This window comes from Dryas octopetala, chromosome 3, assembly GCF_963921425.1.
Source record: "Dryas octopetala chromosome 3, drDryOcto1.1, whole genome shotgun sequence".
In the NCBI taxonomy this organism is placed as follows: Eukaryota; Viridiplantae; Streptophyta; class Magnoliopsida; order Rosales; family Rosaceae; genus Dryas; species Dryas octopetala.
The window spans coordinates 20,245,106-20,270,343 of NC_141368.1; the positions used below are offsets into that span (position 1 = coordinate 20,245,106).

General features: G+C 34.7%; 1 protein-coding gene across 2 annotated transcripts; it reads left to right on the forward strand.

Moving 5' to 3' along the window:
- The first annotated feature begins 6,867 nt into the window (after nucleotides 1-6,867).
- Nucleotides 6,868-11,227, forward strand: LOC147291688 (uncharacterized). Of its 2 annotated transcripts, XM_086237476.1 has the most exons (3): nucleotides 6,868-7,926; nucleotides 8,889-9,032; nucleotides 10,056-11,227. In XM_086237476.1, exons 1-3 carry the CDS (start codon nucleotides 7,903-7,905, stop codon nucleotides 10,143-10,145), a joined length of 258 nt encoding a protein of 85 aa, XP_086093602.1. In that variant the 5' UTR covers nucleotides 6,868-7,902; the 3' UTR covers nucleotides 10,146-11,227. The 2 variants fall into 2 exon arrangements, 1 of the variants encoding a protein (XP_086093602.1); XR_015121271.1 differs by lacking the exons at nucleotides 8,889-9,032; nucleotides 10,056-11,227 and adding an exon at nucleotides 8,383-8,663.
- The last annotated feature ends 14,011 nt before the right edge of the window (nucleotides 11,228-25,238 follow it).

A 25,238-nucleotide genomic window follows, 5' to 3' on the forward strand; every position in this document is an offset into this window, starting at 1 on the left:
GTGTGTTTTGACAATGTGAAGTTGATTAGTTTAATAAACGTGCACACCTCTTTAGATTTTGGAACCAAACAAATTTGTTTAAGTTTCTTGAGTATCAATTTCGGATTACATGCATGGATATGCATGTGCCACCATGTGATCTATTCTCCTAGTTAATTTGGGATAGATTTACCGACTAGGAATATCAAAGGGTTGAGGTTTGACTTTGAAACCCTAAAGTTGACCAACCTAGACCACAAAGGGCTAGAACTTTAGGTTACTTGAGTAAGAGATAAAATAGATAACCAAGCATGGATTAGTGATCATAACTAGGGCTGGAGGAGGAGTGTGATTGTGGATTAGATGAAATAAAAGAAGAAAAATGCAATGATGGCTTTTATTTTAAAAGGGCTAAGCAAGTAATGGCCATAGATATGGTAATGGGCTGTTAAGTCTAGTCCATTAGGCTAATCACTCATTTAAAAAGACCTCAAGGGATTGGCCAGCCAACCAAAGCCCTCTTGGGAAACTAAAAGCCTTGACAACCAGCCTTAAATTCATTTTCACGTAAAAACTAAGACTTGAAGATGTGACTCTTCAGTTTTCCCTCCAAACGGCTATAACATCTTTTATAAGAACCAAACCTATTTTAGACAACTCTCCTACAGTTAATTCTGAGTTTAAAAAGAGAAAGAGAGGGAGAGAGAGAGAGAGAGAGAGAGAGAGAGAGAGAGAGAGAGAGAGAGAGAGAGAGAGAGGAACTTGAAGTATTCAAAAGAAGAAGGGGAACAAAGGTGCAATCACTAGTTTCGAGGGCAAATCTTGGTAAGAAACCTCATACCCCATATTTTAAGTCTTTGAATGTTATTTTCTAGGTTTAGGATGATGAATGTTTGGCTAGGGTTAAGTGCATCTCAAAAAGACCATAGGGTTTTATGTTTTAAACTTTGTTTGGTCATCTTTCTTCCTACTGACATTGATGCCTTGTTTTCAAATTTTGTACCACTCTATAATGATCTATAATGATTTTGATAAAACTGTTTTAGTATGTAAAAATAAGGGATAAATTTTCAAACAGGACACCTATTTTGGGGTCAATCTTAGTTTAGGACACCAGTTTGAGTTTGTCTTAGTGTAGGACACATATTTAGGGTTTGTGTTAGTTTAGGACAATCCGTCAACTCCGTTAACTTTTCCGTCAAAAAAGAGATAATTTGATTATTTTATATTTTTAAAACAAATAAAAATTAAAGAAAAAAGAAAAAAAACTAAAAAAATCATTAAAAAGTTTAAAACTAAAAATTAATTTAAAATAGATTAAAACTAATAACAAAAAAAAAAAAAAAGATGCAATAGATCTGGTTCACCCCCCTCCCCCCAGCCTCCGCCCCCGCCCCGGCCCCGTCACACCCTCCACCCCTAGCCCCCATCGCACCCCCTCCCCCCAGCCCCGGCCCCCGTCGCACCCCTCACCCAGCACCAGCCCCCCCTCCCCCCCGCCCGCTTTCTTCTTCCCCACCCAAAACCACCCCTTCCTGTCTCTCCCCAACTCAACCCGGTTCGCCCCCTCCCCCCAGCCCCCGCTCCGTCACACTCCCCACCCCCAGCCCCATCACACTTCCTAGCCCCAGCCCCCGTCGCACCCCCTCCCCCCAGCCCCAGCCCTCGTCGCACCCCCCACCGAGCACCAGGCCCCCCCCCCCGCCCGCCCGCCCGCCCGCTCGCCCGCTCGCTTTCTTCTTCCCCACCCAGAACCACCCCTGCCTCTCTCTCCCCAACCCAACCTAGCCCCTCCCCGACCACCCCCCTTCACCCCAACCCAGCCTGCCCCGCCCCTTCGCAAGCCCCCCACCCAGCCCCGAGAGAGAGAGAGAGAGAGAGAGAGAGAGAGAGAGAGAGAGTTTAATTCTTTTGTTTTTTTTTTCAATTTTAATCTTTTTAGTTTTTTAGTTGTAATTTTTTTGTTTTTTTTTCAGTTTTTATTTGTTTTAAAAATATAAAATGACCAAATTATCCCTTTTTGGACGGAAAAGTTAACGGAGTTGACGGATTGTCCCAAACTAACACAAACCCTAAATATGTGTCCTACACTAAGACAAACCCAAACTGGTGTCCTAAACTAAGATTGACCCCAAAGTAGGTGTCCTGTTTGAAAATTTTTCCCTAAAAATAAATTCATGCAAATCTCATATGTTTTGAGTCACTTATGATTTTTTAAAGATGCACAAAGAATCTGCAACTTTATGCAGAATTTTCAATATAGGAACCTTAGGTTTTTGTGCACGAATTTTACTACACTTGGAATTTTGATTTGAAATTGTTACAGTAGGTTGTAGGGTTGTGTTCAAAACTATTCCAACTAGTCTTACTTGATTTGATTCAATATACACAAAGATAGCATTTTGACTGTATGAATAGTAAATATGCAAAAATCAGTTTTCTGGTGTGAGTTTTGTCTCTTCGAAAAGCCTACTTGCATAACTCCAAATGCTTTGAAATATTTTATGCATGAGTGTCAATGTATCTCTTAACTGCTTGTGAAAAATCTTGTTCAAATTATTTTGTTATAATTTTATAAGATTGGTAGAGCATATACTGCTCATTTGATCTTTTTAAAACCTCAATTTTGCATAAAACTATCATTTTCAATTTTAATGCTTTTTTGCCTAAGTTTTCAGTTTGCACAAGTCACAAACCACCCCTAGGATTGTTCTAGGAGCATGAGGGAGTCCATTTACCTCTAGATCGAAATTTGGGTTGTCAAACCCCATGTTTTTTAACAAAATCCAATCTGCAGCATACCCTTTTTCTGGTATGGCTTTTGTAATGCCTTTAAAACTTCCAAATATGTTTGAGTACATAATTTAGAACTTTTATAGGGTCATAGGATGATTGTTTATGGATTAGAGGTCTTGAATGTCACTTAACTTACCCAATACGATATTAAAACCCTAAATTGAGTTTGTGAGTGTAAAATTTGATTTCCATTGTACTTTGGATTTGGTTTTCAGTTTGTTGGATTACAGCAGTGACAAGAGGCTTCATTTGAGGTAGGAGAGCTAGTCCTTTCAAATTCTTTGTTTCTTTATACTTGAATTCACTGTTAAATGTATGGTTGTATTTGATTTCTTGTGTATGGCTCGAATTGGATAGTAATTTGATGTGGTGATATGTTTCCTTAACTACCATAATTATTAAGGAATCAAATAACTAATTTAAAAGTGAACTGTGATCTATTACATGCTAGCCATATGATATTTTAACTTAGATGTTCACTATAAATAGGAAAGTCAGCATGTATAGCATGTTAATGACTACAACTTGCTTTATTAGGTTTGGGAAGTAACTTGCTACCGAAAATGAATTAGAAGCCTATTTTTTTTTTTTGTAAACATTTTTGCTTAAACAACATGCTTTAATGGTAGGAACTAAACTAAAAAGTAGATTTTAATAACTTTATTTTTACCTTGTTTTAAGACTTGAAATGTTCTTAGGGAGTAAGAACTAGTTTAATAAGTAAATGAGGATCAAAACAATAAAGAAAATGTATTATTAATAATCTCATTGTTTTGGATTCGAACCTAAGTTAAACACAAGTCTGATTTCTTACCTATTTGCTCATAATGCAATATACTTGTTTAAATTGAGAAGCATGTACTTATGACTTGTGTAATAAACTTAATTAAATACCTAGCTATATGGATTGTCATCACATGATTATATATATATATATATCTATCTATCTATCTATATTTGGTTCACTAAGGGTAGCCACCCCTTCTATGGGGGCTATCAAAGCATTTCATTAGTATTCATAGTTATTGAATCAAAAATGATTACACTAATGTGGTCTAAGTGTTTGGACTTCCTAATTAGAGATGAAGGGGTACAGTTCTTACTCTATCATTGGGTTCAATTCCCTAAAAGGTATGCATACAAGTTTTTATCTAGAGTTAGTTATAAGAGTTAAAAATATGCTAGATGAGAGGTAGGTAAACTTATCTACTTAGATGAAAAAACATCTCACTATCTAGACCTACTTATTAGTAGGGTATGAAGATAGAGATAATTAAATTTACAAATTAGAGGATAAGTGCACTGTTTACAACTTTGACAGGTATGCTTTGTCACGAAGAAAAAGATACGCATTGCATTGTTATTTAAATTGACATGCATTTGCATTTCATAAACTTAGACATAGCTGATTATGAAAAATGTTATTGTATGTTACATTTTCAAACTCAACCCGAGAGTTATGTGTACAATTAATGTTGCTTTGTAATACAATATGTGCTCATATGTGTATGAGTATGATCTCTTGAAATTGAGTATGTTTATACCTCAAAGTAATATGTTTTGGTACCCTTTTAATTACACATAGGCTGCCAAATGCTTGTCTGATTGATTGTTTGTTCTTGTGTCATTTTGGCAAAGACCAATGACATTGATAAAACCTACATTGCTATTGAATAACTACTGAGATGCTTGAGTTGTCTTGGACTAGTTGAGTATGTGATAAGTTGTTCACCCCTACACAGTTTGTTAAGTTGCAAGAAACCCTTAAGAAAGAAACATAGTTTTGTGGAGATAACTGACAGTGAAAGATGGAGATGTGATAGCAGGGAGACGTCCACAAGGATTAGTTTACCTTCACTACCCACATCAGAGTACTCAAGTGATGAAGAAGAGGATGTGTTACTAACCCAATCTTTTTATTTTATTGCTTTTAGTGTGAAATATGTGGATTTGAATGCTTAAGGATTAGAATGGCTCACATACTATTTTCTTTTCAACTGGATTATTAATTTGGTTTTGGTACATTAAGGATTTCTAATTTTAAAGTAAGTACTGGAATTATACTTATCAAAGCATCTTGACTTAATTATTTTCAAGAAATTAAAGGTATACTCTTTAAATTCTGAACTTATTTTTACTTACCAAATACCAAAAAGTTAGGGGTGGGAATGTGTTAGTTTTTACCTGACAACCGACCCATTTCTGGGGCCGATATGCAATTGACAGCCGACCCACAAAGGTCGGGTCGGTTGTTCACACCCGAATTAGTATAGGCGGGTCGGTTGGTAGTTGTGAAAAAAGCCAAAGTCGGTTACCCAACAACCGACTTAAGGTTCATTTTTTGGGCCTTTGGGCTGTGTGTGTGTGTGTGTTTGGGCTGTGTGTTTGGGAGTTGGTCGACCCAAATCAAGTGCACAAGTCTGAATCACTATCTCAGTCTCTCTTCAGTCTTCGTGGCTTCTTCTCTCTCATCACTCTCTCAGCCTCAGACTCTCTCTTCTTCGATCTCACTACTCATAGCTCACCTGCTCATTCTCTCACTCTCATTGCTCAGAGCTCACTGATCACTCTCTCACTCTCTCTTCGTGACACCGTCTGTCTGCTCACTCTCTCAGACTCTCTATTCTTCGATCTCATTTCTCATAGCTCACTGCTCTAGTAAAGTCGCGCAATCTCCGGTAGCTTTCTGGCGATTCTTGCGGTAGTTGGTCGAATCAGGTATCCAACTCGATCCCCTCCCTCTGCTCTTGCTATTGATTGTGTTGATTTGGGTTGAAATTGATTGAAAATAAAAACCCTAAAATTCCTAAATCGAGTTTGCCACAAAGGAAAGAAAAAGGGGAAGTTAGTATTGTCAATTTGTCATGATTAAAAATTCTGATGGAAATTTCGTATCTCTGTATCTGTATCAGAGTATCTTTGTATTTGTGTTGTATTGTATCTCTGTAGCTTGTTTGTTGAAGCCGAGTATCTCACATTCTCACTATCTCTGTATCTGTGTATCTTTGTAGCTTGTTTCGTATCTCTATACTAGTGTACTGCATGTATACTACTATACTTAATACAAGCCTATTTAAATTTTAAAACTAGGTAGAAAATTAGAAAAATGCAACAAAAAATTAAACTTGCAGCAACTATGCACTCTGTGCTACACTGCTACACAGTGAATCATGAAGCAAATGAAAGCACTACCTTTCACGTTCGATGCTTTCAAGGTAAATGAGAAAGGACTGTTGAATTTCTGCAGCTATACGAACTGCATATATATGGAGAATGGTTTTACTTGTTTAATTTTCCTCACAAGGAATACCTCCTCAAGTATAAATGGGAACCATGAAATAATTATGTCAAAGATGCATGTATATACCTAGCTCCAAAAAATAAGATAATATGTTTGTTCGATCTCACTACCTCTTGTTTGCTTTATCGATCATTTTTATTTTGGTTTGATGAATGATTTTAGTTTGGTTTTATGAATGATTTTAGCTTGCTTCCATATAGCATCGTCCATTAGCTTGCTTCCAGCTTTGTTGAAGCTGAGAGCTAGTTTGTTAGATCTATCTTTTTTATTTTGATTTGATGAATGATTTTAGTTTGCTGGACAAATCTTCCATCTCAATATCTGATTTTATTTTGGTTTGATGAATTATTATAGAATGACGAAAAGACGAGGTAAAGCTTCTACTTCAACCTCACAACCTTAAGCCTCTCAAGAACAACCTCAAGCTTCTCAAGGACAACCTCAAGTTAGTGTGACAGCTAGCAATGGACCTAAAACAACACAAACAACCTTTAAGCCGGGAAAGAAGAAGTCTGAAGTGTAGAAACATTTTCATTACAAGATGAATGATGATGGTTCCTACTTCTTGCCTGTTATGGCAGTGTGCAATTATTGCAAGCTGAAAGAGTATCTTTGTGGGTCAAAGAGCTATGGAACCACCAACATGAGGCATCACGTGCTCAATCACTACTACAATAATGCTAATAGACGACACTACCTAGACAACGGTTGTTTTAAAACAGTTGTGTAGTTTTAACAGATAACGGTTTTTTAAAAAATGTTGTATTTATGCATAAAATCCAATGGTTTTCAGAGGGGTAAATTTTTTGGTTTTGCCTACACAATGGTTTTAAGTTACGACCATTGTGTAAGCGAAAGAAAATGAAAAAACCGGTCTACAGTAATTTCATTAAAAAAATTTATTGTGCATTGAACTTGTTGCCGTCCTTCGATATTTTCACTTTCCCTCTCAATGTTCATTCTTCCCACCCTTAGGTCATAAACCCAGCAATGTTTATTATCAAAACCAAAAGAGATATGAGAGATAAGTCATCATCTGCTCCAAATGCACCCACCTGACCTCCAACGACCTCACAAGCCCGACCCTCTGAGAGATAAGCCACCCATCGATCTGCTCTTTCTTCTCATTTCCTTATTATTGAAGCTCGACCCTCACCCTCAGTTCTCACTCTCTTTCTCGCCGCCCTCTCTCTCGTCGCATCCTTTCCTTCTCACCACCGAGACACCGTCGCGTCCTCTATTCCCTCACTTTGCAACACCGTTCACTACTGCGCGCATCTCACCTTCTCTCTATCACTTTCGCGCTCAGCCCTCCGTCTAATCGAGTTTCTGTCGCTCTCGATCTACTCTCTCTCTTTCTCCCTCGATTTGCTCTCTTTCTCCCTCGATCTGCTCTCTCTCTTCCTTTCAAACCCTCTCGATATGCTCACGATTCTCAAACCCTCTCGATCTGCTCGCGATTTGGGGTTTTCGTTGAGAGGGTTTGGGGTTTTCTATGACATTCTTACTGTTTCAAGGTTAGGTTCTTTTTCTTTTTTTGAGTTTCTGGATCTTTTATTCTTTAGATGTTTTTTATTTTCGTTTTCTAGGGCTTTTGATTTTCATTTTATTCTTAAGATTACCTAGCTTTCTTTCTAAGCGGTGAATATCATGGCACTAAGTGATTTTACCTCCTTCCCTCTCTTCCTCTTCCTCTTCCTCTCGCTCTTCCCTTATCTTTCCAGATCTCTATAGATGTGGTTGGATTAGTTGATGAATGGGCAGCTCGTTTTTTTGAAGAGCTTGATTATGTTAATGAGGGTGAAAATGGAATACTCTTTGCTGAAATGATGAGGAAGGACCTTCCACAGGTGAGTCTGATGAGTTCTAGCATCGCTTTTGTTATATCTGGAGAAGTTCTTGTTGATTTTTGCCTACCAAGTTTGGTTTTAAATCATTGTTTTTAAATTATAATCACCAGGAGGTTAGATGGTCGAAGGTTCAACCCAGACTATGCAATAGCTAGAGAAGTTGCAGTTACACACACTCACACAACATAAAATCTTTATTCTAATTTCAAACCAAACTCTAGGTGTATATTTCACATACCATCTTGACTAACAAAGTAGTACACTTTCTCCCTATATGGATGGAATTGTTGTCTCAGTATATTTTTTGCAGCCTCTATTTTGAAATGTTAACATGATTATGAAGCTTGTTGGATTTTTAAGTAGCTCCATTCAAGCGCTGGTCTTTTTAGTATTAATTGATAGTCTAGATGGCAAGCAGCTCAAAGTCTCCAATGTCAGGCATCATATTGAATGCAGGGTATGGCATTGGGCGTTGCCTTCAAAGGCATTTGTGCTTGGTCTGATGAGGTGTTGAGGCAGGGTTGGGCTCGCTTGTGGGTTAACCTAGGAATGGATGCTGGAAAGATGCTGATCTTTTTGTTACTCTGTTGGTGTTTTACTTAATTTTTCTTTTAACCTTTCCCTATTCCAGGAAGCAACAATGTTGGAGACTGGAATCCTTTAAAATTTGACAAAATGTCTGATATTGTTTGTGGATGCGATTTGACTGAAATAATTGTGCCTCAGCACCTCGCTTATACAGCATCTATTCTCTTCAAGGCCCCCATATTTCAAACATAACATTGAAAAATTATCACTAATCGGACTGGTGATAGGCTCTTTTTCTTTTTGTTAAATTTTTCTGATTCAATCATACAATTGCCCAAACAGAACTGTTCTCCCTCTAGTTGTAATTTGTTTAATATGTAGTAGTATATGCATGAGAACATGTGTGATAGTCAGTATGGATTCATGTTATTCAGGTAGTTGTACCAAAAACCTACCCGAAATATACTTCAAGAAAGGTTCTTATTACATCATGGATAGATGGAGAAAAGCTGTCACAAAGTACTGAAAGTGATGTTGGAGAACTGGTTAATGTTGGAGTCATATGCTACCTGAAGCAGGTAAAATACTACATTAATAAAATTTATAGTCTTGTAATTTCTAGAGGCATATAAAAAATAGACTTTTCTTCACAGAAGGTTTTCTCTTTTGGTGATTTTTTTCTTCTTCTATGTAAAATATGATCATGAAATAGTTGCTTCCTTTTTTTCTTATTGCAATTTTAGCAATATTTTGCCTACTGTTTTTTTCTCTGTACCTGCAATTAACTACTGTAATTGGTTATATGATTGATTGATGTTTTCTCTCTGGCTTGCTAGGACTAGAACTCATGATTCTTTAATTTGCACCTAACCAATTCCACGACCCTAAATGATTGTCTATATCAAATGGAAAAATGTCCTCTGCCAATAAGTTTTTGATATGTTTTAATGTTCTCATAATTGGCTTCTATGGAAAATAGTGAAAGATGAGTAGTCTTAACTAGAGAATAACCATTCTTGGCAAAAAAAAGAAGGAACAAACAAGAGAATGACAATTTTATTCTTCATTGGTTTTACTTAATCATGTTCTATGCTGTGGATGATGTGGATATGATTTGGGGTTTTGGAATACAGTTTTTGGAATAAAATAACAGAACAACTTTAAAGTGAAAAGTACAGCATCAGTATTCAGTATTCACCAAAAAAAGGTACAGCATCAGTGAATGGGCAGTGCACTAAATGTACAATAATCAACTATCAACCAGCAAACTGTTCAAAGCTACTACAACAAACACAATACAAAATTGTTCATCTATGTTGTTTTTATCTTTATATTTCTTTATGCATCTTATGTTTATACTTGTGCCATGTTGAAATGCTGAGAACAACAAGTCTATTAATTAATTGTCTCTTGCATACATATTCATGATTTTACTATGATAGTTAATTTATTATAATTCCCTGAAAACCTTAAAGTTGTGGACCTGTGGTTTGTTATTGCTTATCTTCTTTGAAGCCATTTCTCCATTACTAACAACATTTGATTCACAAATTTGAAACTTAAGATCTGTTTGATGTATCATTGATTTGCTTCCACTGCAGGTTCCTAAAGATTCCTGCTATATGGGCTCTAACAACTCTGCCTTCCTACAGCAGGGTTCAACTCTGCCTTCCTCACCAATTGATTGGTGACTTGCACTTTCATGAAATTGATTAATTGGCCAGCAAATTAATTTCCTGAATTTTTGTAACTTCTAAACAGATATTGGGGTTCACTATTTTTGTGTAGTCGTCATAAGTGGAATTAAGCTCTTTCATCTAATTAAGTTTGCATGCTAGAATTATTTCAATCTTACCAAATCAAAATAGACCTTTGAACAATTTCCTGCTGTCTACTAAACTTTGCCCAGGTTTGAATGTTGAATGTTGGTATACTGCATGTGTTACAGTGTGCATGTTTCATGGTGTCATGATAACATGATGGTTTGGCTGCAACCTCATTACACTTGGGACATGTTTCATTTTGTTTAAAATGTGGTTTGGATCAATTGTGTAAAAACCCTTGTTAATTATGATGATGATGGATTAATTTTATGGTTATGACAGGTTGATTGTTTTTTAAGTCAATTAGATCATTAATTTGATGGTTGATGATTAACTTGATGGTTATGGCAGGTTAATTGTTTTTTAAGTCACTTAGATCATTATTTTGATTGTTTGTTCTTGCTTTGTATGTTTGTTCTTTGGTTCAAGGGTTTCCCCTGCTCCTTTTTTTTATTGATTCATTCAATTACTAAAAAAAAAGGTTAATTAAACAAAAATGTTGAATTTCTTATTGGTGTATTCCCTTATGTTAATCCCTTTGTTACTCCATGGTTAATTTCAGTGGGAAAGGAGAAAGGACAACACCTACTCACAGGACCAGATTGATGAAGTACGTGCTGAATGGGCAGGCTTTCTGGTGCGCTATATGTAGATCCAATACGTACTCCTCACTTCCCTAAATCTGCTGGCTGGGTTTAACAAGCATTTTTTGGTAAATATTTTGTATAGCTAACTGGCTAGGCTGTGTAGACATGCAATATTATGATGGGAGCAGTTCATTGACTAGCTAATCTTGCAAAGTCAGATATTTTGGTATTTATATGGCTGACTTTGCACGATTACTTAGGTTAGACCATGTCATCCCTAGCTTTATAGTTTTTGTAATCAACAAGTACTTTTTGTAGTTATCAAGTTACTTATAATTTTTTGGGCTGTACATTAATTGGCAAGGAATGTGTGAATGGGTTTGTTATCATGATCGACTTTGTAAACTCCAATTCCAATTTAATGAATTCATGGATCTTTTTGAGTTACCAATTAATATTTGTGGATTACTTTGGATGCAACAAGCAGAGATTTAGTGGGATTTAATTCCAATTGGATATGCAAGCAGGGAATTAATGTGGATTCAATTGGATGTAAGCAAGGATATTAAAATGTGAATCAAACAAACAACAGTTTTAAATTTAAAAAAATTATGTTAATTAATAATAGACAACGGTTTTAGTTAAATAACCATTGTATAAAACACCTACTAACAACAGTTAAAACGATTAACCAAAAAATTGATGTGTATCATCTATCTATACAACATTTTTGAAAAAAAATTACTTGTCAAACACCTAACTTAACATCACATATAGTTAAAAAAAGTTGTGGAAAACAAGATTACCCAACGGTTTTAAGATATAAAATGATATGTATAAGTAATTAAAATAACATGTTTTAGTAAAAACTGTTGTTGAGTTTCTTATGTACAAACATCATGCTGGTTTTATACTTAATTATGCAGCGGTGTTTCTTAAAACGGATGTTTAATAAGACTTCAGACAACATTTATATCATATAAGTATTGTCTAATTATTACTAATACAATTGTTTTGTATCTGTAAACGTTGTGTATTGGGTTTCAACACAACTGTTTAAGATGAATATTGGGTATTTTGGTGGATACTAGACAACAGTTTTAAATTATAAATGTTGTATTAATCCATTTAGACAACGGGTTTTTACCGTTGTCTAAATATACTATAGTCGTCACTCGCCTAGACGACGGAATTTTGGGTAAATAGACAACGGTTTTTCACCGTTGTCTATTTATATTATTGTAGTAGTGAATGTTTGTTCAGAATCTCTGGTTAGGGTGGACAAGCGTGACCTTAAGCAACCATTGTTGGCAAATAACCTCAAAGGTGGGCTTGTTCCTTTACACTATGACAAAGATTTTGCTAGAAAAAAGTTGATAGAGATGATCATTATAGATGAGCTCCCATTCAATATGGTAGAGGCAGCCAGGTTTAGAGCTTTTTGTCAAGTTCTAAACCCTCAATTTCTTGTGCCTTGTCGCAAGACGGTTGCTATAGGTTTGATGAGTTGTTTTCTTGAAGAGAAAACAAAGCTTAAAAGTATTTGAGTATTGGTACAAGAGTGTCTCTCACTACTAGGGATGGCAACGGGGCGGGTTAAGGGCTGGTTTGCCAATACCATACCCGCCCCGCCGGGTAATCTGGTCCCCATCGAGGGTATTCAGGGCCCCTATTATTTTTAAAAAAATAATTTTTTTTATTAATAACATACCAAATTAATATAAATATATAATATAACAAATGAAATACATTAAAATTCATCATATTATATTACAATAACACTAAATCATAAAGAGAACACTATTAAATTTTAAAGAAATGCAATAAAAATTAAGAAAATAAATTATAATATAATTATATAATATAATATTTTTATTAAACGGGTATACGGCGCGGGGCAGGGACGGGGATGGTATTACCATACCCGCTTAATCGAGGCGGGTCCCCACGGGGATTTTCGGGAGCGGGGAATTTTCTCATCCCTACTCACTACGAACACTTTGACCTCCATTTAAAATATTAATTACATGGTGCTCACCGCCCATTTTATTGATGATGATTGGATTCTGAACAAAATTATTCTCTCATTTTATCAAATTGCCAACCATAAGGGTGACATCATTGCCAAAGCTTTGGAGAAGTGTTTGTTGGGGGATTGGGGAATAGAGAAGGTTTTTACGATTGCGGTTGATAATGTCATGGCCAATATGACAAGGCCATTGAAATTTTCAAGGGAAGGTTTGCTAGAAGTAAGGGGCTTGTGTATAATGGAGCTCATTTGCACATGAGATGTTGCTACCATGTGCTTAATTTGATTATACAAGATGAGATGAATGCTTTAAATGACTCAATTTAACCCATTAGGTTGGCAGTTAAGTGGGTAAGATTATCACCTCAAAGGCTAGAAAAGTTTAGAGAATTTGTCCATGGTGAAGGCATATGAGGGTTGCCAATTGTATGCATGGATGTGTGTACTAGGTGGAACTCCACCTATCTTATGTTGGAGCAAGCTTTGAAGTTTTCTAAGGTGTTTGATAGGTTAAGCCTCTTGGACTCGGGGTTCCAAGACTACTTTGAGGATCATAACAACTCTAGGTGCCAGGATACAATGGATTGAGATAATTCAAAGGATTTTGTCTCCTATTTGAAGGTGTTTTATGAAGCCACCCTCAAACTAAGTGCTTCTAAAACACCCACCGCCTACTTGGTATTCAAACAATTGTTGGCTATCTAAGTGTTGATGGAAAATGAGATGAAGAAATCATGTTATGAAAAATTGCATAAGGTGGCAACAAGCATGAAGAAAAAATTTGATAAATATTGGGGGAAATGGGAGAATGTAAACCGTTTTCTTTATCTTGCGGTTATTCTTGATCCAAGATACAAGTTGCCTTATGTGGGTTTTCACCTTAGTGACATAGGGATGGATAAAGAGATGGTGCAAAGGCTACAAGGGAGGTAAAACAAATATTCATTGATATGTTTAAAGAGTATGAGGAGATGGTGCCTAGAAGACAAGCAAGAGATGATGGTGGTGACTCGAATGAGGAGGATAGTAGCGATGATGAAAATGAGGATGAGGATGAGGATGATATTAGATATCATCAATCTCTAAGGCAAAACCAAGTGGTTGCCTTAAGTGATGAGGTTGATAGGTACTTGCTTGAACCTCATTTAGAGGTGAAGAAGAACAAGTTTAAGCTTTTGCTTTATTGGAAAGCAGAGTCAGCTAGATTTCCAATCTTGGCTAAGATTGCCAAGGACATCTTTGCAATGCCGGTTTCTAGTGTGGCTTCCGAATGTGCATTTAGCTCGGGGTCAAGGGTTGTGGATCCTTTTAGGAGTTCTTTGACTCTTAGGATGGTGGAGGCATTGATATGCACAAACGATTGTCTCAAGACGGATGTGTTTAGCTACTACAAGAAGCCAACCTAAGATGAATTGGAGCTTTATTCAACCTTGGAGGAAGTTGAAAATGGTAAACCCTTTGATCTTTACTTAATTATGCTTGAATTTGATTAGTAACCTCACTTAATTGTTCACTTATTTACTAATTTGGTTGAGTAAGTTTATGTATTTTTTTGGTTGCTACTTGCTAATAATTTGGTTGTTGATAAATCTGGTTTTATAATGTCTATTTTACTATTTGATGAATCTGTTATATGGGTTGTTCTTGTATTGTATATGCTGCCTATTAAAAGATTGCAACTTTGCAAGCATGGTTAAGAGATTTTGGTTGTTGATAAATTGAATGGAAGATAATATGGTTGTTGATAAACTGCTGCATGCCTCCATTTTCTAATGATTAAGCTAGTTTGGTGTGATTTTACAAAGGTCCTAACATTGCAAAGTGTCCAATTCGATCCTCCAACCGCAGCACCAACTACAACAAGTACAAGCGGTGAAGTTACCCATTCTTCTGTCCAAAATTCCACCACCACCTAATCTAATCAAGCTTACCTTATGTCCTTCAAATTTCCAAATTGCAATTTTCTCAAACAATTGTTAATTTGTTAATTTTGTTATGTAACTTATGTAGTTAACTAGTTATGTTTTGGCGTTTGGAAGTTTGCATATGTAACTCACTCACTCTGAACTTGTGAAGTTTTTTAGGATTGACTGTTTGAACTTTGGTAATTGATTATTGATTAAATGATAAGGAATTTAGGAATGTGCTAATCAGCCAGCCAATGTGTGAAAAAAAAAAAAAAAGTCGGGCAAAACCTTTACCAACCTGACCTCAACCGACTTTGGTGGACACCCGACTTGCAACCGACCCACCATATTGGGTGTTGATAAATTGAATGGAAGATAATATGGTTGTTGATAAACTGCTGCCTGCCTTTATTTTCTAATGATTAAGCTAGTTTGGTGTGATTTTACAGAGGTCCTAACATTGCAAAGTGTCCAATTCGATCCTCCAACGGCAGCACCAACTACAACATGTACAAGCGGTGAAGTCACCCATTCTTCCGTCCAAAATTCCACCACCACGTAATTTGATCAAGCTTACCTTATGTCCTTCCAATTTCCAAATTGCAATTTTCTCAAACAATTGTTAATTTGTTAATTTTGTTATGTACTTATGTAGTTAACTAGTTATGTTTTGGCATTTGGAAGTTTGCATATGTAACTCATTCACTTTGAACTTGTGAAGTTTTTGAGGATTGACTGTTTGAACTTTAGTAATTGATTATTGATTAAGTGATTAGGAATTTAGGAATGTGCCAATCAGTCAATGTGTGAAAAAAAAAAAAAAAAAAAAGTCGGGCAAAACCTTTATCGACCTGACCTCAACCAACTTTGGTGGACACCCGACTTGCAACCGACCCACCATATTGGGTCAGATGTTGGTTTTGAGATATAGCTCAAGTCGGTTGTCAGGTCGAGTCGGTTGTTTGGCCAATATGGGCCCGACCCTATCCGACCCATTCCCAGCCCTACAAAAAGCTCATCATTTTTGCATAGCTTCCTTTACTGAATTTATTTTGATTGTCCGGTATCAAAAATGAAAAAAAAATTCTCACTCTTTGAAACTGGTTGTTGTATTTTAAATGTCTTATACATTGATTATTGGTCTTGGCATATTCTCATTAAGGTTTTAATGAGAGTGTGTCGAGGTTAAAAACCAATATGGCACTACCAAATGCTCAAAATGTCAGACCCCACTTTGGGGTGTGACACTTAGTAACTGTGTTATCAAATTTTGTCAACTAATAAGTAAAAGTAAAAGGGGTTTGTTACACACTCATTCATAGAGGGATCCTCCTCTTCACTAGTATCTACTGATGTTGGGGGTGTTGGGATGTCAATGTTTGGTGTCCTATTCCACCAGCTATCTTTCCCCTCAGAATTCGAAAACTCCACCATGCTAACCATTTGTCCTAAGGGTTTCATGCACTACCAAACTGTGTAGGGGTGAGCATGAGCAAAACAGCTAATCCTATGCTCAACCAGTCCACAACAATTGCATGCATTTCAAACTAATTTTTGAATAGAAAAATAGATTTCAACAAAACATATATTTTTGCTAAAGTGGCTCAATCACAATCAATCATTAACAACTAGCTAGGCAGTTCCACCATGTATCAGTTAAAGCCACATGACTAGAAACTAAGTATGTTCATAATCTAGTTTTAAAGAAGTCATAAATATAAACGCATGCGTGCCATTTATAGATAACAACTCAATAGTCTCGGATCAATATAACAATTTCTTCCACAGATTATTAGTTTTCACAATTAGTCTTGAATAAAATTATGAAATGCAGATGCATGTTAAAAATAAATAACCATGCAGTGCGTACCTTTTTTCCATGATAAAGAATAACATGTATGCATACTTTTAGGGAATTGAATCCAAGAATAAAGAAATATTTATCCTACCATTTCTAATTAGGAAGTCCAAATACTTAAAACACATTAGAGTATACATTCTTGATTCAATCACTATGAATGTCAATGTAATGCATAGGAAGACCCTACGAAAGGGAAACCTACCATTAATGAACCAATTATATAATATGCTTATGAAATTATGTCATGACATAAATTCCTTATATGCATGTTCAATTCATAGTACAAGTCATAAAGAAAAACATGTTTCATAATTCAACTAGTGCAAGCAGGAGAATCACATTATGAGCAATAAATTAAACTAGCAGACTTACATCAATCCTGCAAACTCAAATTGAGACAAAAAGGGATAACTGATAATTTCCTTATTAGTGCAGTTCTTAGTTTTTAATCAACTCAGTTTATACCCCTAAAATCATGCAAGCTTATAACAAAGTAAAGAAACCAGTTCACATTATTCTTAGAGTAGTTACAATTATGCAAGTCCTATTAGTTTATTCTAGGTGTACTTTTATTCCAAATTGTGACCAAACCAGTGTATAGTCCATTTGTCTTTAGAGCAAGTTGAGATTATCAATATGCTTTCACATGTTGATTTATTTTATGAAGTATGCATACTGTCAAAGAAAGCAGTTTTGCAAGCATTATTCAATAAGCCTTTAATCTCATTTTATCTAATAAGTTATTTTCCCAACCTTGTGAAGCAAGTTGAAATCATCAACATGCTATACCATGTTGAATTTCTTAAACACAACGAGTAGCCAATTCATTTTAACCTATAACTAGCAGACATTCAAGTAACAAAGCAAATCTTTAATCTCAAGCTCAACTACTTGGGTTATTTACACATTGCAGATAAGAAGAATAATCAAAGCAGTTGATCACACTTCGATTCTCAGTCTTGACACAAGAAATCACACACAAGCACATATAGCTATAGATATAGGTATAATCGAAACATAAGGTTTAAGTGGACTATCTCTCTCTACCTGATATGTAGTCCTTGTCCTTACTGCACTTACAAGCAAGTTGATGTCCTAGTTTAGGGTATAATTAAATCAAAACTAGCCTTTACAAAATGGTTATAGGGTTTCCTATAGTTAAGTGGCTTATGGGCTAAGTTAAGTAGCATCCAAGTTCCTAAATCCATTAATGACTATCAGTTGACTTCACACAAGTTTTAAATCATGTAACAAAAACTTTTCAAGTTTAAAACTCAAAACAAATGTCAAAAGAACAAAAGAGGTGTTCTGTAGAAATTGTTTTTAAGCTTTTAGTTTAAAAACAAGAGGTTTGATGATCCGAATTTTAATTTCCCTGCAAATAGGCTCCCCTTTGTTTCCAGAACATCCTTGAGGATCAAAAATATGACTTGCTCAGCCTAAGAGTATAGGTCAAAAAACTTTAAAACAAAATATTGCAGTTTTATGCTAAATTAATGTTTCAAAATGGCCAAAAGAGCAGTGTTTGTTCTACTATTTTTATAAAATTGTACAAAACTCATTTGAACAATATTTTCACAGAAAGATAGTTGACATGTTAACATACATGTATGAAAATCTTCAAAGCAATTGGAGTTGTGCAAGTAGGGTTTTTGAAGAGTTGAAACTCACACCAGAAAACTGAATTTGACAGAACACTGTTAATATGGTAAAAAATGCTATTTTTTTGTATACAGTTCCAAATTGAGTGAAACCAATTGGAAAAGTTTTGAAATCATGCATATAAACTACTGTAACAATTTCAGATCTAAATTTCGAGCATAGAGAAATTCGTACACAAAACCTTAATACTTTTTCAATGAAAAATATGCAGAAACTGGCAGCATTTAAGTGTAACTTGCAAAATCCATTATAAATTCATAACAGGTTGGATTTAAATGTTTCTTGACTCAAAATAAAGATTAAGATGTCTAGTTTCAAATCCTAAAAAATCAAAATCAAAGCTTTTCTAAATCAATACAGAATTTGAAAACAAGCAGTCAAGGTCAAAAGAAATAAAATTGCCAAACAAGGATTAAAACATGTAAACCTTTGGATTTTCTAGGAGGCACTATCGCTAGCCACTTAACAAATACCTAAATCCCAGAAACTCAACCTTTCAAGAATTTAAGGAACAAAATTGAAGTTCTTACCAAAGTTTCCTTCGAAAGGTAGTGCAGGCTGCACTTTTCATCTTTCCTTTAGCAAGTTAGTTCATTCTCTCTCTCTCTCTCTCTCTCTCTCTCTCTCTCTCTCTCTCTCTCTCTCGTTAGTTTCTGAATGAATGTGAGAAAAGTTTATTTGAAAGGGTTTGATTTATAACGAGAAGGTTATACCCGTTTGGAGGGAAAACGAAGAGTTACCTCTTTAGTTTTTTGTTTTGGCGTGGGGAGGGGTTTATGAGGTGGCTATCAAGCTTTGAGTCTTCCAAGAGGGCTTCTTATTGGCACCAATCCCCTAAGGCCTATTTAAATGGATAATTACCCTATTGGACTAGGCTTAACATCCCATTATTCAATCCAAGGCTTTTTCCTTACTTAATCCTTTTAATTAAAACCCATCACTTCATTTTCTTTTCCTTCAAAACCTGAAACCACACTCAATCATGATCATCATCCTATGCTAAAGTCACTTTTCTTATCTCTTCTCCAAGTAATCCTAGGGTTCTAGTCCTAGTCAACTTAGCCAAGTATCTCTAGGGTTCATAGGATCAAACATTTAGTCATTTGGTGTTCCTTTTCATGCATAAGTAACAAGCACATAGGCATACAAGTATAAGCATGCATGTGATTCGAGAACATGAAGTGTACAAACAAAATGTGTAACTAAATAAATTAAAATAGGTGCATAATCATAAGGTGAGAATATCATTCTATAGATTGGAACGTGTGGATTAAATCAACACTTTGAGTTTCAAGATATCAAAAATTTAATATATACTAAAGCTGAATCCAAAACTTACTGTTCCTAAGCATGTTCATGACTCTTGTGCCCCTGCTTTTTGTGGTTTCAGTCTTCTTTGCCCTTATGATTTCTATTTCTTTTCTTGGGATTTCTTATGTTTTTTGGCCCATTGTTTTGTGGGATGTAAACAGCCCAGGCAGGTGTTCTTCCCTCTTCGATAAAACATACAATTACTGACTAGATTGGTTTGAGGTTTTTGCTGCGGGTGATTTGGTTTACTAAGGATCGCTTTAGTCTGGTGAAGATCTAACTAAACTTGCCAAGGATTTTCACCTACTCCTCATTAGTGGGTTGTGTGTCAAAATGAAGTCTACGCACTTTGGAGATATTTCATCTCATGTCTAAGTTTTTTTTTTAAATTGATTGATTGATTTTTTCGTATCAGGCTCCTTTCACCATGGAGAGTTTACTGTTCGGTGTTGATCTGTCCTCTTCTACACCGTCGATTTGTTTTGCTGATTCAAAGATCACCTTTTTTTGTTTAGATAAGTCTCCCTCTCTCATTTCTGGTTTTTCTTTGGTTTTTTTTCTACTGGGTTGGTGCGATTTTAGCTTATCTTTCTTCTAGGTAACTGTCAGCTTCTCATTTCTTATGCTTTCTTATGTTTTCATCTTTTCCGTTTTAGGTTTTTGCTGGATGATTGGTTGTTTTTTATCTTTGTTGTGTTTGTCCTGCTTTTAGTTGAAGCCTGTTGCTTGTTTCTGGGTTTTTTATGGTTTTTCAGAGAGGCCAATTAAACTGTGCATGTTCATCGGTTTCATTTGTTTGTGTTTGTTAAGTTTGTCTTTTTTTTTTTTCATAATTTTTTGCTTAATGTGTCATAATTTCTTTATTATATGTGTTCATTTAATGTTTTTCCTTGGTCTGTTTTGCATTTTATAGAGCTTTATAAGATGAGATTGAATTTTGGTGGTTGTTCTGTGTTTTTTTTTTTTGGTCCCCAAATGGGTTGTTGGTGGCTGTCTTAAGCATGTGTTCAATCAGTTAAGCATGGTTTAACATGTGCATGATTTTGGGTTACTGTGGGTTAGAGTTTGTGGAAATGATCTGGGTTCAAGGTAGTTTGGTTTCCTTTGGAGAGTGTGTTCAGGTGCATGGGGTTCATTTTTTTTTTTTCTGCTGCTGGTTTTACTTGATTTTTGGTGAGGTCTTTTGTTTGTATTGTGTAATTTTATTGGTCTTTTTAGTTTTTTGTTAGGCTATGTTTTCCCTTTGGATTTTCTTTTGGTTATGCCATTGGAATAGACACATTTGTCATTTTTAATTAAAACACTATTGTGGTTTGTAGGTGATGCTATTTTTCTTTTGAAACAATTGTGCATGAATTGTATTAAGAGGTAAATTTTTTTCCAATCTTTTTCAGTATCTTATATTTTGTTCTTTTAAATTTGTAATATAATTTCAATATGCATTTACTCTTTTTCACAAATAATGTATACAATTTTATTGTATAACTGACTACAATTTTATTGTCAGACCATCATTAGGTATCAGTTTATTAGTTGGTTGAGGTATTTTTCTATAAATTTTATCAGTTTATTCTGCTTAAAGAACTTTGGTAAATCCCTTGCTTAAGGATATTTTGTAAATTTCTTGCTTAAACAAGTTTTGTAAATTAGGTATTAGTTTATTATTTGGTTGGGGTACCTATCAGTTTTCATTTGTATTGTCTAACCACCCAAATAAACAGTTTTCCCTCTTTTAATGACAAAAAAATTTGTTTGGGTCATTTTTAAGTTATAATTGGCTTTTTATTTTTGTGTTCATGGGTCACTAATGATTCTAAGATTTCATGCAATTCTATAAGTTGTATGTGTTGCCTCTTTCTTTTCTGAATCTGTGCATGATGTCTTCATGCCTGTAAAGTTTTTCTATGATGTAAGCAATCATACTTTAATCCATTTTAACCTTTCTAAATAAAAAAAATTATGCTTTGAATGTGGTGTGAAATTCATGCAGCTATGAAAGGTCTAGGTGGGAATCAAACTTTCGATTAAACAAGTTTTTAATAAATTAATTACAAATAGAGAAAGGTTGAGAGTGAATGGATCAAATTTCCAATTGTCTTATGTCTATTTTCATCAAAAACTGGTTGTGTTAAATCAAAAGGCATTTAGTTAAAGAGCTAAACAAATGTTTCAAATCATCACAATTTCAAATATGTAACTACCTTACCTTTGTGTATGAATGTGAAAACATTTTATAATTTGACTATCAACTTTCTGCACAAATTATGTGCATTAAACATTTTAATTTTATGAAGAAAAAAAAAAAAGGCAAATGACATGCGCTTTTCATAACCTCATACACTTTTTTACAATTGATGATTTAGTGGACAACTTTAAATGTGCAATACTTATTTAGTAGGGTAGCAAGCCTATATCCAAGGGTACATTGACCCTGGCCAGTATTTTTAATTTTCAACTTTGAAGCCTTATCTTTTAATTAAGATACATACATGGCTTGGTCAGTTGGAACTGTTGACTGTGTAATCACTGAAGGGAATTGAAAAAATCATGGAGCTCATGATTGCAAAAATGATGTGAAGTTAAATTTTATCTTTTCGTGAGAAGTTGTTACGGTGCCCAGCTTTCCTTGATCATCCAAATATTTTTGTTTGTTCATATGTTTTTAATTAAATCAAGTCAATCATCTCATCTCCCTTTTAGTTTTAATAATCTTTATTTTTGCCTTTTGGTTAGTGTTGGGCCATTTACTGGTTGTTCATTGTTGAGATCTACCCTTTTTTCAGTATAATTTGTTGTGTTCCAGCATGAGTGCACACATGTCTGTTTTACTTTCTCAATTTTAGTTGGTCTTTCTTTGTTTTTTTGAAATTCAAAAGCAGAGTTGGACTTTATGTGCCAACAATTGTAGTTCGGTTTGGTCATGGATGATCAATATGCTTGATTAAATACTGCAGAGTTTTGGCTCAATGACGTCTGAGGCACTTTCCTGCCCATTATTGATGCATGTAGAAAATATTATGTTGAAAAGACCTATTAACATCTTCAATGATATTTTGCACAATTGATATATATATATATAATTTTTTTGTTTAATGACTGTTAAATTTTTAAGTCGGATATGGTTGAGATATGTTGTCTGATTGTCTATGATTGATTGTTTATCAAAATAAATCCGGTTGGTTGTCATCCATTTATTGTTGAAGCACAGAGATTATAGTTGCTTAGAATTTTTCAAGAATTGCTGGCAAAGATTGGACAACTTTAGACGAAAAGAGATCTCCAAGGACAACCGAAAAAGGTTTACCCTCTATTCCTTATGTCACTCTTATACTTTAGGAGATCATAGTCATTTACAATACTGTTTAATTGCTTTGTGATCATTATTTTCTTAAAAATTGAATATCTGATTTTTTAATTTGATTAAGGTTGAAATCTTTGCCTTAGTTTGTGATGGTTATTTTCTTAAATGTTTATGCAATTGAATATTTGATCACAATATTGTATTGGTTTGTGTTAATGCTATAATGCTTTCAGTGAAATAACTAGCTGTTGTAGTTCGAACAAAAAAATGCATGTTTTGCAAGTACTGTTTTCCTCATTTTGGATCTGTTAGCTTCAAACGGGTGCAAAATGGTCTGCGTTCGACTATGAGAAATCTCTATTTACATGTTTAGGTGAGGTAGGAAAAGATTATAATTATCTAAAAATAAGCACCGCAACACACTACTTGATGAGCAATGCGTTGTTTTATATTAATTGTAAATTCTAGAGAATGTATCAAACAACTAAGTGAGCACGTCTAATTAAAGAACTCTTTTGCACAAATATATCATAAGTTATGAACAAGGTTTGGTCATTCATTTTTTCTTTGGTTTTTGCTATTTGGGGCTAGCTCATAGAAATGGTTGGTGTATTTAGATCTATTTTTTATATTCTGCTTTTGAGAATTCACCTTATCGTGTAAGCATTGCTCATAGTCACATGTCCCAATTTATTTTGATGCTTTAATAAATACTGCAGAGTTTTAACTTTACGATAGTTAGGGAATTTTCCTATCCATTGCTGATACATACATAAAATATTTTGTTAAAAACACCTAAATAATATATGAATTTATTTTTGTTTGATGAATGTTAAATTCTTACGTTGGATATTTTTCAGAAATTGGTGGTGGAGTTTGGACAAGTTGAGAGGAAAAGAGAGAATCTCCAAGAACAACTGAAAAAGGTTCACCCTATATTCCTTATGTCATTTTTACACTTGAGGAGATTATAGTCGTATAGATTTGATTTCAAAATTTCCAATACAACTCGATCTTTATTCTTTTCAGTGCCTTTTATCTTTTGTGCTAAAGCAGCTCCCTAAATTTATTAGACTTTAGAATTCCCCAAGTAAATGCTAATGAATCTGCACCATCTTTTTTTTTCCCTTTTATATAATTTCAATTTTGTGTCAGCGTTAACTCAAAGGGATTATTGATTGACATCATTAACATATAAGTTCAGTTCATGAGTCACAGTAAGATACCTCTCCAAATATTTTGTTTAAACCACTTATTAGCATCTATAATAACATTTTAGAAAATTTATATATAATTATTTTTTTTGTTTAATGGCTGTTAATATATATATAGTGGATGGTTTATCAAAATAAATTTGTTTAGTTGTGATCCATTTATTGTTGAGGTTCACAAATTATAGTTACTTAGATTTTTTCAGGAATTGGCGACAGAGATTAGACAACTTGAGAGGAAAAAAGGAGATGTTTAAGAAGAACTAAAAAAGGTTCATCTTCCATTTCTTATGTCGCTCTTACACGTTAGGAGATTATAGTTAACGTACTAAGTAATTAATTCAAAATTTTTAATACAACTCGATCTTTATTCTTTTCGGCACCTTTTAATCTTTCATGCTAAAGCAGCCACATAGCTTTATTAAACTTTAGACCTACCTAAGAAGATATTAGCATGGCCTACAACTCTACAGGATGATCCAACTGGTGCACAAAGTGAGGAAGGCAAGAATACCACTCCATCTGCTGCAAAACTAGTTGAAGACCCCATTGACAGTCTGGACGACGGCGTTTACTGACCTCCATGTAACACCTGTCCCAAAATGTTTTGAACAATTAGCAACCAGGTTCTACAAGTCTTTTCGTTATGAACACAAACAAATCTATTACTAAGTCGTTTAATCCTTTTTATTGTTTAACCCTCTTTTGAATGCTGCTTGGTATATTAAAATATCAACAATATCTTAACATTCCAATCAACATAAAAATTGCCTCATCAGTTTGGCTTTTAGAACTAAACCATGGCTAGAAATGTTCATGCATCTAAGATATGTACAAAAAACTACTATGTCAGTGGGTAAGTTATGTATGAACATATTGACAATGGGTAAGTCATGTATATGTACAAAAAACTATTATGTCTAAAATTTTTGCTTTTGTCTTCAAGTTCTGCTAACACTTGCACTTACATATCTTAATTGTTCACTCAATTTCAATAATTATTTATGCCTGCGGCATCGTGTGGGCAATTTACTAGTTAGAACTAAACTAGCTAGTTAATCAATTTAGTAGCCCCCTTAACCTAAAACCAAT